The sequence below is a fragment of the Lutra lutra genome, chromosome 13, assembly GCF_902655055.1.
Source record: "Lutra lutra chromosome 13, mLutLut1.2, whole genome shotgun sequence".
Lineage (NCBI taxonomy): Eukaryota > Metazoa > Chordata > Mammalia > Carnivora > Mustelidae > Lutra > Lutra lutra.
Genome location: NC_062290.1, coordinates 92,991,689 through 93,009,237, shown reverse-complemented (window position 1 = coordinate 93,009,237; position 17,549 = coordinate 92,991,689). Strand labels below are relative to the sequence as shown.

The window sequence follows — 17,549 nt, the reverse complement described above, 5'->3', positions numbered from 1 at the left end:
GCCCAAGGCCAGTTTCCACAGAGAAGAACCCTTTCCCCTTGTCTTTAGCACTGCAGATTCATTTATTTATTCAATGATATAAAAATCGTCCTTATGCCATAAAATGAGATATAAAACACTTGGTCACTTAAAAAATTACTAATACGAAGAAATGCTGGTAAAAATTAGTCTTCAAGCACTTTACTTTATTCCACTTGATGTGATGACGGGAAGCAAGATTAGACAGAAATTAACACAACTTTCTTTTAATATGTATTTATTTTTCCTAGAGACAGAGAGAGAGCATGCACATTGGGGGGCGTGCACAGAGGGGGAAGCAGGCTCCCGAGGAGCAGGGAGCCCGACGCAGGCCTGCATCCCAGGACCCCGGGATCATGACCTGAGCCGAAGACACCCTTCACCCGCTGAGCCCTGGGGCGCCCCGGCACGACGGACTGACGTGCAGCTGACATTACACTAGCTTCAGGCGTAGAGAAGAGCGAGCTGGCAGCTACATACGTCGTGAGACGCTCCCCACGACACGTGAGGTCACTGTCCCGGCACGAGGCCACGCCCACACTGCAGACTGGACCCCGTGCCGTCCTTGTCGCCCCGGGGCTGCTTCTGTGACTGAGGTCCGTACTCTCCCTCCCCGGCCCCGCCCTGGCAACCACCCACCCAGCCCCCGCGTTGGTTTGTTTTCGTACATCCCACACGTAAGCGAAATCATACACTATTTACCTGTCTTACTGCGCTGAGCTTGATACCCTTTAGGCCCATGCATTTCATTGTCTTCTGCGACTGCGAACACCCTCCGCGTGCGCGCCGCCCCCAAGGCCGCGGGAGGCAGGCAGCCGCCTGGGCAGGCGAAGGGCAAGCAGCAGCGTCTCACCCTCCGGAATGAGGCTCCCTCCAGGGCCGCGGCAGCCGCCTGGGCAGGCGAAGGGCAAGCAGCAGCGTCTCGCCCTCCGGAATGAGGCTCCCTCCAGGGCCGGCTCTCAGGGCGCCCGGCCAGGCTCGGCGGCCGCCTGTGCGCGAGACGCGCGACAGGAGAGCTGTGTGGCCCACCTCCTGAGGTGTGTCAGGTCACCATGGCCTGAAGGAGGAGGAGGGACCGCGCCCTCGCGGCAGGCACCCCTGCCAAGTCCCCACCGTGTCCCTCCCTGAGTGCGTCTGTCCTGCTGCCTTTCTGGGGTTCTCGGGAGTGAGCGGGTCCCCTTCCCTGGCTTGAGCACCGCAGCTCCTCGCCGCGCCGTAACCAGGCACTCGCCGCTCAGAGTCCGGTCGCGGCCTGGCGCCCTCCGTGACCGAGTCCGCACCTCAGCTCCCGGCTGTCTGGCTGCTGACGACGGAAGGGGAGAGAAAGCCACTCCCCGTTCTCCTTCCTTCGGCTTTCTTCGGGCTTCTTTTCTAATGCACTAGATCAACCTAGTTCATTAATTTTTAAAAGTTCCTCATTTTCCAGAATGTGCCCTGTGGCCACAGGTCTGCCCTTTCCCGCCGCCCGTGGCTGCCCAGCACAAGCTCTGTGCATGTTGTCCGTTCGCTGGGAGGCGCGGGTCCACCGAGCACCGACCTGTCCTCAGCGCGGTGAGATGGGCGGGGTGCGCCCCTGGATGGGACAGACAGGAACTCTGCCCTTGAGGAGCTCGCACTGGAGACCCCCCCACTAGGATGGCCACGTATCTTCTTTGCTTTCTAAACATTAAAAATTCTAGAGATTTAGGGGCGCTTGGGTGGCTCAGTGGGTTAAGCGGCTGCCTTGGGCTCAGGTCATGATCCCAGCGTCCCGGGATCGAGTCCCACATCAGGCTCCTTGCTCGGCGGTCTCTCTCTGCCTGCCTGTGCTCTCTCTTTCTCTCTCTAACAAATAAATAAATTAAATCCTTAAAAAAAAAATTTTAGCGATTTGAAAAATGATTTCTCCATTTACTGCATCGTGGGAAGAGTATCAGTTCTCTGCAACCTGCCGAGGTCTCTTTTGGGGCCTTAATCAAGTCCACTTTCCATAGACACTTCCAGGCTTGCTTCTTTTCAAAGCGCAGACCCCGCGGCAGTCGCGCGCTGGACCAAGCCAGGTCCCTGATGCCGAATCTTCCCGGCCTTCCCCCACTCGTACCCGCGCCTCCTCCGCTTCGGTGACTGAACTTAAGGGTGTGACTCCATTCACGCCTCCTGACTTTGGTCACTTTAAAACCCACGCTGATGTGCTGCTGTCGGACGCAACGAGGCTCGACCCGGCCACGTCTTCCCGTGGCTCCACCTCCTCTGTCCTGGGGACTCCCTCCTGCCAGAAACTCCTTTTGTCTTGTGACCCCGACGCAGGGGTCAGAGGGGCAGGCCGGATGCACCTGAAGCAGGAGCTGTCTGCGCTGCTGAGCCGGAAGGCGGACCCGAGAAACAGCCAGAACGCGGAGGGCGACAGGCATGGAAACCCCAACCGAGGTGCTGAGGGCACGGGAAAGTTCCAGCACACACTGAACAATCCCGGCCCCCCTCTTAGGATTCCCACCTCTTTTTTAACGTCCTTTGTCATTCTGAACATTCTGTTTCTCGTTCCAACATTCCTTTTCACCCCCGCCTGGGAGTCAAACCTGCAGTTGTATGTGCCGTTCCCCACACGGCCCCGCTTTCCCACAGAGCTCATCCTCAGTGGTGGGGTGGCCGTTCTCCGCGGCCACTGGGGAGTCCTGGCTCCTGGAGGTGCCTTAAGCAGACCTCCTCCCCTCTCCCTCCTGCCACGGCCCCAGACTCCAACTAGTGCTAGACTCAGTTGAGGAAGAAACTTCCCCTCACCACGCGGGCAACATACAAGTCAACCCCTTCACACCCATGATGCATCCTAGAAGATCTGTTCCCTCAAGAAAGATCACCCCAGCCCCAGGGCCACAGGCTTCCGACAAGTCTCCTCAATCTTTCCAAGGCCAGTACGCGGGCCTTTCCTAGTCTTTTCCTTGGTCCCATCACAATGCTCCCAAAAACACAGCCCCAAGGCCAGAAGAGCATGAGAGGCCTGATGGGCCCAGGGGCGAATGGGTGCCAGTCACAATTTTCACTCCAAGACAGAGACCCTCTCTGGAACCCACCTCCTCTGGTGGACAGAAAGACTGTCCTTTCCTTTCAAGCTCAGCTACTGCTTTAGCTATAAACGCTACGACATCCAGCTCCCCTGTGCTTGAGGCAGGATAACCTCCGCTCCATCCCCTGGGGTCCGCGTCTAACACAAATACTTCACGGGGAAGGGCACGCTCCTGGCCTGCGCCTCCCTCCCTCAGAAAGAAGGAAGGATGCTTAGCAAAACCTAAACCCGAATTCCTGTTCCCGCAGCCCCCACAGACTTCCGCTGCCCTGCAGTCCACGGAGCCATCTGCGTCTCCTCCCTACCCACCGGGCTACGGGCACCTAAGAGACACACTGACCTGTCACCAGCATGATGCATGCGGGAGCCACTCAGAAACGCACCCCACACTTGCCGTCTCCCAACTAGGCTCTAGATGATTCCAGTTTTACTGAGGGGGGCGTGGAGCCCCACGCAGGGCTTGAGCTCACCACCCTGAGATCAAGGCCTGAGCTGAGATGGAGCAACCAGGCCCCCAGTTCTAGATGTTTCAAATGGGCTGTAGCAGGACAGACAAAACCCTAACCACACTGAAATGTAAGAGAAGTCACATATGTTTAAGACTTTGCCCAAATACTTCCAAAATCCCATTTCTTCGTGAGATAAAAACGCAGGTCAAGCATAAGCACATCACCTTGGTCTGTCTCTGTCTATCCACGGACATCCTGGCTGGGGTCAAGGACTCCAAGTGCTACGCCCCGGGTCTTTACGCATCTGGCCCCACACATGTGTGGTGCTCCCGCAGGGCTCAGGTCCGCTCCTGGGGGCGTGCGGCACTCACCGTCCAGCTTCATCTGCTCTGGGCAGTAGTAGTGGACCACAGCCAAGAGCGCGGCCCCGTCACTGCCGTCCCGCATCAGGTCCTCCAACAACGGGAAGTAGGGCGGCTGCCTGGCGGACAGGTGCTCTCGGCGATAGCGCACCTGCATTCGACAGAAGGAGAACAGTGTACGCGTGCCGCGCCCCCACGACCGCCACGCTGCAGGCCGTCACGTGGACAGCGGACACGCTGCCCGCTGGATAACGCGGGAACAATGGCCATCACACAGGGAAAGCTCGAATGTCTGGATGACGTGCTCTGCCTTGAACACACATGCTAAGACCCGGGGAGCTGAGAGCCACGGCCACCCTGGAGGACAGCAGCGAGCCGCGGACGCCGCCGGGCTGTCCCACTCTGAGGGTGCGCGAGAGAGGAGGCAGGGTGCGCGGCCACGCTCCCGAAAGCCGCCCGCTCGGCACGATGAGAAACAAGTTAAATGGTGAGACAGCGAGGCTCGGAAGACCTGCCTCACTGCTCCTGGCTCGGCCGGATCAGCCCTAACCTCAGCCGTGAGGAAAGGGACGAAACACCACCAACGTACGGCTTGAGAAACTTCCCAAACCGTGCTGAAGGAAATTCACAGACTTCTCGCAAACGCAACAGGGCGTCAGGAGACCGGACGAGCACGTGCCCTGTGACAAGTAAGCGGCCGCGGCCTCCACCCTCCTGCCTTCGGAGGAGGGGCTGTGCACCTGCCCCAAGCACCCCCGGCCTGCCGGCACGGCCCCCACCACAGGACATCCGGGGACGGGTGTGCAGACACACACGCCACCAGGGGAGGCGAGTCCACGCAGGTGCCTGTCCCCGGGGTCCCGCCGTGCGCGCGCTCCGTTTCTTCTGCATCAACCGTCACAGCACAGCCGCCTCACTCCGGGGGAAGAAAACACAGGAGGCAAACAGGAAAGAAAACCAGCCGTCCGTCCCGACGACCGCGGATTTCTGAGACTCATGCAGGATTCCACCCGAAGAAAAACCATCTCCGAGTAATCAAGAATTTAAAGTTGTCTGAGTATCATCCCGAGCAGAAGAGCCAACACAGCCGGGGCGGGCCGCGCGTCCGGCACTCTGTCCAAGCAGCAACAGGGTTCCTCCGTGCCCCTGACGTGTGCTGATGGAGACTTTAACTTGTTTCTCAGGGCCCGCGACAGCGGGGACGGCGGGCGGACACGGGGACAGCCCGTGGGCCGGGTTCAGAGCAGAGCGCATGCACCGGGCCAGGCTCCACACACACAACACAGCACACACGGTGACAGACGGACCACGGCATGCAGCAAAGCAAATGGCGTCTCGCGGAAGATGGATGGCATGGGCTGAAGATCGGGGTAAATGACTCAACCTCGGGGTCCAGAGAGCTTGTCTCGTTACCTTCAAGGCAGGTCTCTAAAACGTCCAGGCCGCACAGCGCCAGCTGGCTGAGCCTGCCAGGCCTGCCCGCCGTGCCCCGGACTTGGCCCCATGAGCCCGTCCACCAGGCGCTGGAGGCGCGGCCCCAGCTACCAGCCTCTACGTGGGGCCTGAAGGGCCACTGCTCCTGACCGCGTCTTTCAGACTCTACGACACTGTCCGCTGAGACTTGCCTTCCTACAGGACGGCTCAATTCCTGACGACATCCTCACTAAGTAACGTAACTTAACACTTAGGCCCTTGGCCATCAGGGCTCAAGAAGCATGGAGACACACAAACACTCCTAACAAGCTTGGCCTCATCTTGGTTACAATCGCATCTCAAAGAAAAGCAAAATCCTCCCCAAAGTTGGCCACAAAGCAGAATCCAGCAGACGCACCCGCTGGCCAGCTGACAGCCATGGTGTCTCCCTCACGATAAAACACTAAGGACTGGCTGGTCTGAACAATTAAACTGAAGGCTCGGGCAACGAAGAGTCTGCGGAAAGCTCTGCGCGCCACAACTCCAGCCTAAGACGCACCACTGGAAGGGCCCCATGTTTTCCCACAGGAATGAGGTAACAAACGGGTTCTGCTTCTAGAAAGTATCACCAAGGGGAGCACAGCTAAAACTGTAGACCCAAATCCCCACTTTTTAACTTTCTTCTTATGGGAAAATTCATACTTACTGTTAAACTAGATTCCAGAAATCCTGAATCTGCTGACCTAATTCAGACCCCTGCCTGGCCGTCCCGCTCCCCACCCCAGCGTGCGGGGATGGGAAGGGAGCAGGGGTGCCCCGCACACCCCACGAGACGTCTCTAGAGAAGGATGTCTCCCTCTGCCACGCGAGCGGCCCTCCACGAGCCACACCTCCTGCAGCCACCCCGTGGCTCGGGTCTCACTCACAAGATGTCACAGTAAATCTCACCGTCAGGGAACGTACATCTTGACAAAAAGTCAAGAAATTCGACTGTTCCTTCCTGTACCTGTTAGACCAAAGACAGGTCCTCTGGTCTGTGTTTATGTTCATCACGTAAAGAAGTAAACTAAGTGTCCATAAGAAAAAACGCCAGACTCCGCCTATAAAATCACCTAAGAAATCGGGCAAAACCAAGCTGGGTGTGGTTATAAAAAGCCTCGCACTGGAGAAAAGCAGTACCCATCCCAGGGAGGACCTTTCAACCAAAGGACCGGGTTCGAGTGTGAGCAGCTGTTTAATGGAAGCAAGTGACCGCGACACGATGGCTGTCTGGTGCGGCTGGGCACACGGCGTTCACTTACGGGCACTAACTTCCAGTACCACTTGGAGGGGGACTGCTCGGGAAGCAGGGGAGGAAGCAGGAGAGAGTGTCAGCAGACAGGCCCTGGCGGGACCACGTCAGACACACTGTCACGCAACATTCACAGAGCCGGGACGTCCTCTGAGAAGTAAGGGTGACCTGGAAGCCCTCGCTCACCACACGACTGAGGTGGAAAGTCACAGGCACCTCCACCAACTCTAGCCTCTGCAGGAGCAAAGGACACCCCGGAAACTTGGCGCGGGCCAGGCACCACCACTGACAGATGCCAAATGCCACTCGGAGAGGCACTCAGGGCGCCGTCTGTGCCCATCTGCAGACCAATGAGGCTCGGGAAGTGTGGCCCAGAGCGTGGTGCCCACGGCATCCCCAGAGTCCAGGAGCACGTGGAGGAGGCGAAGGGACGCTGAGACCACAGACGTGACCGGGCCACATGGTACATGCGTGTAAGGGATGTGGCTTCAGTCACATGCCTGCTTAGCAAGAAAATACTATGGCAGGGGAAGGAAAGGGCAGAAATGAGCAGAATGGATAATGCAGCATCCGTGTCGTTTCGTGGGACACGTAACATTATCTGCCTGGGCTCCAGGCTCTAGACACACCACCGGCCACGCTCGGCCTCATGGGCCACGGAAGGGATTCCCGAGGGCACCTCTGACAGCAGGCGATTTTCTCCTCAACTGGTGGCATCTAGAGGCTAATGCCCAGGTAGCGCTACACGTCCCCCTTCTTGAGTTTCCAATCCCTCCCAACGTCTCCCTCTCCCTCCCACGGCCCCCACCCTCCCACCCTCCACAGGGAGAAACCCGGAGAGCGCTGCCACGCCCACCACCGAGGCACGGAGCTGGTCCGCTGGGAGACCTCGGGGCCTCGCTCCTCCGCAGGGGTGGGGCGGGGGCGTGCAAATAAAGAGTAAGCTAGTAGTGAGCCCTGACACAATTCTTCAAACCCGGAGAACACCAGCTGGATGCGTTCCAGGTGAGCTGAACTGACCCTTTACCTTTTGGTGAGCTGGGCTTTCCAACAACTGCTGCTTTAACTTCACTTCTTTTTCTGTTATCTCCCTCATTTTAAGGTTTACCTGAAGCAGAAGAAAAATGCATTAAAAGGGCGATGGCTTTGGTATCTGCACGCCCGAACCTCTGCACCCCCAGCTGCACCCCACCCCGCCTGTCCACGTTCCCGCGGGCGCAGGCATCCCTGAGGCCCACCGCACGGATGCAGGAGTACACGGACCCCACGGCACGGCCGCTCCACAGGGAGACCAAAGCTGGCCCGCTGCTCCCCGAAACACTCCATGCCCCTGCCCACCCGTGTGATGCTCGTCGCCTCACGACAGGGTCAACGGGCCACCTCGGTGAATGCCTGGGGCGCACAGACCGCGCAAACTGTCACCACCAGCAAACGCCACTTGTGAGACCGTGTGGCTGGGACGGCCCGCGGCAGAGCCCAGTGGGTGTCCCATGTGCTCCCTGCCTGGTCACACATGACACCAAATCAACTTTAACCGTAAGATTTAACTGCATACCCCTTAAACAACTAATACAAATTATCAGAAATTAAAGTATTCTCTCTTGAATGATTAACCCAAAGAGAAAATCAAAACTGCAATCATAAAATAATACCCAAGGGGCGCCCGGGTGGCTCAGTCGGCTGAGGTCTGACTCCCAGGTTTGGCTGAGCTCATGATCCCGGGGTCCTGGGATCGAGCCCTGAAGTCGGGTGCTGGGCTCAGCAGGCAGTCTGCTTGAGGAGTCTCTCCCCCCCACCCCTGCATGCGCATGTACTCTCTCTCTCAAAATAAATAAATGTTTAAAAAAATAAATAAAATCATGGAGAAAAATACTCATTGATGTTTCAAGGGATATGGTCAAAACTATAATCAGATGAAAAAACACCAAACTGAATTTATTTTTTAAGATTTTATTTATTTATTTATTTGACAGAGACGTGGGTGCGGGGAGTACAAGCAGGGGGAGGGGCAGAGGGACAGGAAGAAGCAGGCTTCCCTCTGAGCAGGGAGCCCGACGCGGGACCTAATCCCAGGACCCCAGGATCATGACCTGAGCCGAAGGCAGTCACCGCATCACCTAGGCGCCCGAAACTGAGTGTTTTATTAAACAAGAACACAGGCAGACCATGTGGGGGGCTCAGTGGGTTAAGCCTCTGCCTTCAGCTCAGGTCATGATCCCAGGGTCCTGGGATCGAGCCCCGCATCGGGCTCTCTGCTCTGCGGGGAGCCTGCTTCCCCCTCTCTCTGCCTGCCTCTCTGCCTGCTTGTGATCTCTCTCTCTGTCCGATAAATAAATAAGATCTTTAAAATGATAATAATGATGATGATTTTTTTAAAAGGCTATCTGACCGTTGAAAGCAAAGTAACATGTCTGCGATTACAGGGAAGTGAATGCCAGCAGAACCACAGAGGTCAGGAAAGGAAAAGACGTTTCTGACATCATTTGTGAAATGGTATCACTTGATCTGACGTCAACCGTACAGAAGTGAGGATGCGTACTGTAAACCCTAAACGAGCCCCCAAACACTATAAAGAGGAGTACTGAGAAACAGTCCAACATAAGCCATAAAAGAAGAAAGAAAAGGAAAACATGAGAAAAATGGAAAGCAGATCTCAAGCCCACATGTCTCGGGAACCACATTACACGTAACTGCTCTGAACACTTCAGCGACAAGGCCGGTGCTCGTGTTAAAGAGAAAGACGAGACAGGGGCGCCTGGTGGCTCAGTGTGGAGCCTGGACTCTTGATCTTGGGGGCTTATGTGTTCGAGCCCCATGCTGGTAGGGATTACTGAAAACGAGAACTTTAAAAAAAATAAAAATAAAAAAGGGAAGACAGACAACAGAGAGTGAAGACGCACAGAGGAGGAAGGGAACAGCGCAGCACAGGCGCGCCAGTGGTTAGGAAGCTGGGCGGCTGTGCTTCAGGAGTGGAGGCGGCCCTGGGGACAAGGACGGGCACCTGGGAGAGAGAGAGACACTCCCTGATGACAAAAGGGTTAATCCATCCAGGAGATACAGCAATCCTAGAGACTGTACCTATAACAGCGGACCGCAAGGAACAACAAAGCAGAGCAGAACCTACGACAGGCGCCGAGACCACAAGGCCTGTCACAGTGGCGGTGGGACGGGGCGCCCACAGCCGGGGCACCCATGGCAGAGTACCCCACAGCGCTGGCACAGCACACGCCACGTCCCTGCACCCGCCAAGCGCTTAAGAAAGCCGCACCGCGGACCGTCAGACCCCAACAGACTTGGGGCTGACATCGCGGACTCTACTGTCCGAGCACAAGAGAGTGTGAAACCGGAGCAGTGCAGGAGCCCAGCAGCCTCTGCGCGCAGACTCAGCCCTGCACTCCAGGCAAGCCGCGGGGGTAGCAGGACGCCGCAGGGGGAGCTGCGGACGGCGCCCCAGCACGCAAACAGGGCGCTCCTGCTGGAGAGCTACAGGCTGGCATGAAGACAGGGCTGTAAGAGCTCACTTTCTGCCTTCAACCAGAGAGAGCAAAGCAAATTCAAAATAAAAAGGAAGAGAAGTTAAATAGCAAATCAATCAGTAAAAATCTAAAGCATGTTTTTAGAAGATCACAGAAGATGACAAACCAGATCAAACCGAGGAAAGAAACTCAAGTGGCAGCAACAAGAGGAGACGTCACTACAGACACGCACACATTGAAGGGATAATAATTTAATTCAATCATTTAAGTAAAACTGAGATTCCCTGGAAGTCACAAGTCACCCAAACTGACACAGAATTAAATACAAAACCTGAAGTTGGGCAGCGTACTTGAACACGCAGCTAACCACGGACACCTACAAGCGTCTCCAGTCCTCGGGAAGGAGCGGAGGAAAGCCGTGGGAAGCCGGCTGCGCACGTCTGCTCCAACAGCGCCCGGACGGACCGACGAGGCCAAGTGCTGGCAACGGTCGGGGGCACCGGGGCTCCCTCATCCGTGGGAGATTCGTCACTTGTGAAGACACTCCGGCAATCTCTTCCAACGGTCGGTCATACGTCCGTATCGCTGACCCGGCAACCCTACTCCTCCGTACGCTACTCAACGAAAACGAAAACACACCCTGCGTGTGGACTTATGCGCAGTGTCCCTGGCAGCATCAGTCACAAGAGACCGACCCTGGGAATAAGCGCGGTGCCCATCATAGGGGACCGGGAAGCCACGCTCTGCTCATACAACGGAACCCTCCTGAGTCCAAAAAGAAAACCGCTGGCAGACACACTAGCGTGGATCGATTTCAAAACCACTTCATTCCGCGGAAGAAGCTGGGCACAAAATGAGCACATACACGGGTCTATTTCTATCAAAACCTGAAAGAGCTAAAACTAACTCCCAGGGAAGAAAGCAGACCAGCAGTGATCTAGGCTGCAGCACTACTGCAAAGGGACAAAGGGACTCTGTAACGTGATGGAGATGCCACCTTGACTGTGAGTGCTAAACACACAGCCACTTGTCAAAACTCAAACATACAGCAGTGAAGCTGGGTTTTGTTTGTTTGTCAAAGACCAAGCAACTGGCCAGCCGTCAAGAAAAATGAAAAAAGCCACAGCAAGATGGTCCTGGTACAACTCCCGAACTCCGGGACACAGGACAGCTCAGTCACACACAGAGAGCAGGGACTCTGGAGAACAGCTCCGTGATGAGTCCCAGCCCTAGGGAGGGCAATCCCCCAGCCCCCTCCAGAGTGCCCGACGACCCAGCGGGAGGGAAAGGGGCCTGCTCAGAAGCTGGGGATGCGGGCAAAGCCGCAACCTTTCTGAGGACGCAGCCATGTCCGGACATGCTCCCGGCACAGCAGCACCCGCCGAGAGGGAGGCCAGGGGGCCGGCCCAGCACGGACGCCAAGGGCTCTCCAGATGGTGATGAGGCAAGTGCCAGCTGGCAGGTGGGCAAGAGCCTAGGCGGCAACCACCGAACCGCTAGGCTGGGCAGCACAGTACCTAGAAGTGATGCCACAGAGGAAAAAACCCAGAGGTCGCCAGACAGGCGTGTGACTCCACAGTGGCTGAAAGGGGTGACAGCACCCAGACACAGAAAGGAAGTAAACCCACAGAAATACCTTCCCAAGTGAAAAGAGGCCAACACGACAGTGAGAAAAGCCAAAATCTGTACCCAAGCGCACTCACCCAGCAGGAATCTGGGGAACACGCTGTGTACAACCACAGCTCGAAGAAGACCCAGATCTCCTCAGGCACTGAAGACTGATGCCGGAGAGAAAGCTCCTACGGGACCTCCCGAGAACCTGAACCTTGTTGAACACGCAGCAGTTTTCAGTGGGGAGGAAACCCACCGCAGAATGAAGGTGGGAAGGCTTCTGGGCCCCCTTCTAAGCCACCAGGCACCCGAGGACCCACAGCCACTGGAGTCCACGTTGGAAAGGCTTTGGGGAGCTCACGGCTCGTCACAGTTCCGGGAAAACCCTGAGTGCAGGAGCGTGAGGTGCATCTTGCCCTGCGTCGGAGCTCCCGTCCCGGAGGAGCCTCGCAAGCAGCTGAGTGAGGACAGCCCCCGTCTGACACCGTGAGTCCGTGCTGGAGCGAAACCGCGGCGAAGCCGTGAGCGCGGCGGCCCCGGCCAGAGCTCAGCACTCGGCCAGCGTCGAAGAACACACAGGAGGGAAAACCGATCAACGAAAAAAGTTTGTGCTCACACAGAAATGCTAAGGAACTAGCAATACATGGAAAACACTGAATAAAAATGTAACTACCGGGCAAGGACAAAGAAAAGTCACAAAAAAACGGAAGCAAGTATTAACTCCAGGAAAACCGAAGTGTGGCACTCAAGAAAAGGGTCGCGAACTGTGACAATGTTGTTCCTAGTCACAGTTATGTCACCTCTGACTGCATATCCAACCCCAGGAAGCCACCAGGGACCTCAGGGGAAGGTCCCATGAGCGAATAGTAAACGGTAAGGCAATGCCTACCAGAAGCAGATGAGCCAGAAGCAGGGCATTTCTTTAAAACAGAGGTGAGTGCCAGAAAACAGCCGTGAGCAGATGGAAGTGACGCTGCCGGACCACACGACGACCACCTTCCGCGCCGCAGCCACGGCCCACAGGCAAACAGAGGCAACAGAACCTGGAGAACCGCGTACAAAAATACGGCAACACAGGGCAACCCCTAAAGATATGTGAAATGCGATCACGTAGGGGAGAAAAGGAATACACCCCAGCCCTAAAGAAATATGAACAAAGATGACAATTTACAAAAAAAAAAAAAAAAAAAAGGAAATAGCCAAACATATATCCTATTTCTTAAACTTTGATCTGACCAGTGAATGAAAACATAAAAGTAAAAGATGACACTATGTTTCACCCTTAAAAACGGCAAGTTCTTTATCGCTCATCTCCGATCTATGGGAAGTCATGGAATAAGACGCCTTCATGGACTAACGGTATGAAAAGCCAGTCCGACCGCTACACTCAGAACCTGCAGAAACCACTCCAAAGCCTTTAGAAATGAACCTCAGCTACGTGGCGACCACTGGCCACCAGTCGCGAGCAGGAGCAAAACGCGCACGGCCACCTACGTAGGCCACACCCAGAGACGGCAGCAGGCCGGCCCAGACACCCCTCCCCATCCCACCAACAGCAAGCCTCAGCTTGGGGCCCAGCAGCTGGAAGCACCCAGTTGTGCCTTTAAGCCTACATATTACATCCAAATGAACAAAAATGATGAGAGTTTATATTAAAACACTACATTTCCAGCTGGTAAGGTTACAGCAAATATGTATTTGATTTTGTTTACTCATCATGTTCTCTAAATTTTCTATAATGACCATGTCATTTCGTTTATAAAAGGAAAAACTCAATGAAAGTTGTTAGAGAGGGAAAAAGGCTAGAACTCGAACTTCAGCGGTGAGAAAAGGAGTAACACAAGGTCAAGACGCGCTGCGGAGGCCACGTGGCGACGGACAGCGGCTCTGTCTGCGGCAGCCACGGCCGGGAGAGAGCTGGCAATCGCCATGCTGACCTCCTGAAACGAGCGCAGCTTTGTAGGTCGCGGTAAGAGCACACACACCCAACGCCCGGCCGCAGACGCTCACGCTGGATTTACAGAAACCCCGGCGGCGAGCGCAGGCGGGCTCGCTCGGCAAAGCGGCGGACTCTAGGTTTCACCTTAGCTCATGATCTCAGGACGGGGAGACCGAGCTCCGCAGTGGACGCCACGCTCCGCCAGAAGCCTGCTGAAGAGTGTCTCGCTCCCTCTTCCTCTGTCCCTCCCCACCTCTCACTCTCAAAACAAAAAACGAAGGAAAGAAAGAATCACTCAGGGTTCAGTTTCCTATGGAAACATGCAGCGGCCCCAAACACCATTTTTTTTTTAAAGATCTTATCCATTTGACAGAGAGATCACAAGTAGGCAGAGAGGCAGGCAGAGAGAGGGGAAGGCAGGCTCCCCACTAAGCAGAGAGCCTAACGTGGGGCTCGATCCCAGGACCCCGAGATCATGACCTGAGCCGAAGGCAGAGCCTTAACCCACTGAGCCACCCAGGCGCCCCCCCAAACATCATTCTTTAACCAAGTTCTTGTGGGTGCTTCCGACACGTGTGGGATTACACAAACGACAAGTAAGACATGCGGCGACAAGTAAGAGGCGACCTGCTGGGCCATGGCCAGCTTCCAAGTCCACACCAGGACCCAGAGGTTCCAGTGAACCCTGGAGAAGCCCTCTACCTCACTGGGAAGAGCTCTAGGTCGTCTGGTCCTCCCATCTGATCCCCCTGACCTACACCTGGGTGGGAAACCAAATATACAACGGGCGTCTTAGTGAGAAGTTACGACAGGCACTTGACATAAGGCCTTGCTTCTCAGGACAACGAAGGAGGCCCTTTCACCAGGGCCTGGCTTCACCATGTTTGACTCATCCCATGGCCACGGATCCTTACCTCGCCTCTTATTAAAGCTTTACACTGTAAGAATGCACACACGTCTGTATAAGGAAGTCATTTACAACTCGTGGCACACTCAAACAGCGTGACAGGGCACAGCTCCGTCTTCTGTTCCCTCTGCTTTATGACCCAAGCGTCCCCCAGGGCACTCGTGCAAATAAGGATGCTTATTAACCAAAAAGCTTTGGTGAAGTAACCCTATCAATAACACAGGCCACTGAAAGTACTTCCACACTCTGCAGATTACACTGGCGGCCCCTAAACTCAAGAAGGGGAAACGGCACTCAGGAAAATGCCACTTTTCTTTTAATCGCCAAAGCGCCTTGTAAAACCGAGGCCTCCTTGAAAGCCCAGAGGCAGGGAGATGAACCTCGACAGGCCGAGAGGCGTGCTGCTCCTCGTGCCCCGCACACACCCCTCCTTTCCACGGCCAGGCGCGGAGCCCTCTCCGTCCGACGGCCGCCGGCGCAGGGCGCACACGGCGCACTTGCTTCCTGCCCCCACGGGCCCCGCCAGGGGCTGGTTCTCAGCGCGACACGCGAGGAGGTGCCTCCCGTCCTCTGCGGAGACAGCAGCTGCCGCCCAAGGGGCGCCCCAGCCCTTCACACTGCTCGGGGAGACGACCGCAGCCCCTCGCTCCCGCTCCGGCCGCGGCCCCCGGCACTCACCTTGTTCACCCAGAACACCATGGCGTCCTCGAGGTCGTACGGAAGCTCCTTCGAGGCGCTGAATGTCGAGAAGCGCTTGACGCTGGCCACCACCTTCTCGATGCTGATCATCTCCACGGTGTAGGCCATCATGAGGGCGTCCACCATCGCCATGTGGGCGCTCTGGAAGCAGAAGCAACAGTCAGGTTCGACACAGGCTCGGCTCGCAGGCTCCAACCCAGCTCCGTTCTGTCAAGGGCGTTATCTGCACTTTATCCGTCCCCAGGCTCCGGCCGCCTCGGCACTCTGTGATGTGGAGGGCCCCGTGCGTTTCTCATCTCCAGGACAACCTGGAGAGCCCCAAGGGGGGCATCCCTGTTTCGGGGCTGAGACTAAAGGTCCAAGGGGAAGAGGTGTTTCCGAGGCCGCAGGACCACGAACGGGCCCCCGGGTGCCAGTCAGGAGCCCTGAAGGCTCACAGCACAGCACACCTTTGCACCCTTTCTTCCCAGAACCGAGGAACAGCCTCTTGACTCGCACAACACATCGTCACAAAGCCCACGAGTGAAGAGCCACAGAACGCAAAACGCCAGTGACCAGCCCAAGCAGCAACGGGGGAGCACGGGAAACCGCCCGCGCAGTCCCACCAGCAGCGTGGCCCCCGGAGGGAAACGGGGCCGGGGAGAGACAGGCACGTTTCCTTCTGTATCGGGACACACCCGTGATGCGCAGAAAACAACCCAACGGGACAGGCTCAGGACGGCTGAGCACAACGCCTGCAAAATCTCTGCCTCCAGCTGCTTCATTAACAGGCCTCAGCCCACGCTCGGCGTCCACAGAGCTCTCCCGACGCCGACCAGCGCGGCGAGGAAGCGGCTCCTTCCCCACGCTCTGCAGCGACGGGCCCCCGGAGACACGCGCAGCTCAGGACCTCGCCGCACACGCGAACCTCGGCCAGCCCGCGGGACTCTCGTGCTCGTGCCACCTGTGCCTCAAGTTCTGGGCCGACCACGCCACGCGCAGCTGAGCCACAGGGGGACAGCCGGCAGCAGGATAGGCCAGAGTGCCGTGCTGGTGGCCGCGTGGCCCTAGAAGCCCTAAAAGCAGTCCCCGAGGAGACAGCCCCCACCCCCACAAATGTGGAGGAAACTCACCATCTTTATGGGCGCCTGGCTGAGGTCGGGGTCCGTCACGGGGGTGTCGTCGCTCTCCATCACGTAAATCCCTTTCCGGGACAGGGCCTGAATGACAGACTGGTGTCCCTGTAGGGCGGCCACCTGGTCCCCCTTGAGGATGAGGCTGCAAACACGGCAGTACAGCTCACTGGACAGCAGGAGCTTGAGGACGGGCGGTTTGATGTGCTCCTGCTCATACTGGTCAATGTAAAAGGGGTCCCTGAGGTCCTCGGGGATGTTATCTGAGCCAAGGGAAGAGAGGACCAGGTGAGCGTGACGCGTCCGTTCAAATCACTAACAGAGCACAGAGCTGTCCCTGGTCCTGTGGGTGACTGATGACATAAAGAGACCCCAGGACTGCACACTCCCACACCTTCTCCCCTGGCAGAGGCAAATGGGCTGCTTACCCCCACGGGGAAGGCCTGGGCAAGGCACACCCCGGAGCAACTTCCCCACCACAACCTCAGGGAACAAGTCTTCCCGACACAGGGGAACGAGAAGCAGGTGTGGGAGCCCCAACGGGGTAATGGAGGCAAAACGCAACCGAGACACAGTGAGGCTGGGCAGCAGGGCACCTGGTCCCACCACCGGCGACGCGTGTGGCACCCAGGACCACCCAGCAGCTGGTCACCCCATGGGACAGCGGGCAGCACAGCCGACATCAGGGCTGGGAAGGGAGTCGAGCGTATCTCTCCTCAGACATCCAGCTGGAGAGGAGAGCGAGGCCAAACACTGCGGTCTTTATGGACGAGAAGGCCGGGCCTCTGGCCACTGTTCCAAGGTCAGAACGGCGGTGCCGGGCCTTCACCCGACTTTGGACCAGGCAGCATCAGGGCCACCCAAGCCGTGTCCATGAAGCATTACCACAATTCCATCAAATCGAGACTTCCGTCTCTGCGTTACAAATGGGGAAACAGAGGCACAGAGCAAGTACACCACGTGCTCAAGCTCACAAGTGGCAGAAACCAACCACGAACTCAGTCTGAGTCAGTGTCTACACCACCTCCCACATGAATACACCAGCTGTCTGTGCACAGCTGGGGACACTCGCTTTCTAAATGGCTGGAATGGCCGGACCCTGTGGTGTCCCTCACACACCCAAGAGTGGGGATACTCTGTACTGAAGTGGATTGGGTAACAGCCTACACAGAGGCTGGTCTCCGCTGGAGAGGCCCACAGACCTTTAACTCTCCAGCCTGAGACCTCCCCCG

The 17,549-nt window shown here is 56.8% G+C and overlaps 1 protein-coding gene across 2 annotated transcripts in view; it reads right to left on the bottom strand.

Annotated features, from left to right (window-relative positions):
- Positions 1–17,549, bottom strand: part of CAMSAP1 (calmodulin regulated spectrin associated protein 1) — a 58,105-nt gene that overhangs the window by 20,455 nt on the left and 20,101 nt on the right. The window contains exons 3-7 of one of the 2 annotated variants that reach the window (XM_047698790.1): positions 16,318–16,580; positions 15,185–15,346; positions 7,601–7,681; positions 6,584–6,616; positions 3,879–4,020 (exon numbers count right to left, since the gene is read on the bottom strand). In XM_047698790.1, the coding sequence (XP_047554746.1) occupies positions 3,879–4,020; positions 6,584–6,616; positions 7,601–7,681; positions 15,185–15,346; positions 16,318–16,580 (681 nt within the window). The remainder of the gene's footprint in view (positions 1–3,878; positions 4,021–6,583; positions 6,617–7,600; positions 7,682–15,184; positions 15,347–16,317; positions 16,581–17,549) is intronic. The other variant, XM_047698789.1, reaches the window with a different exon arrangement.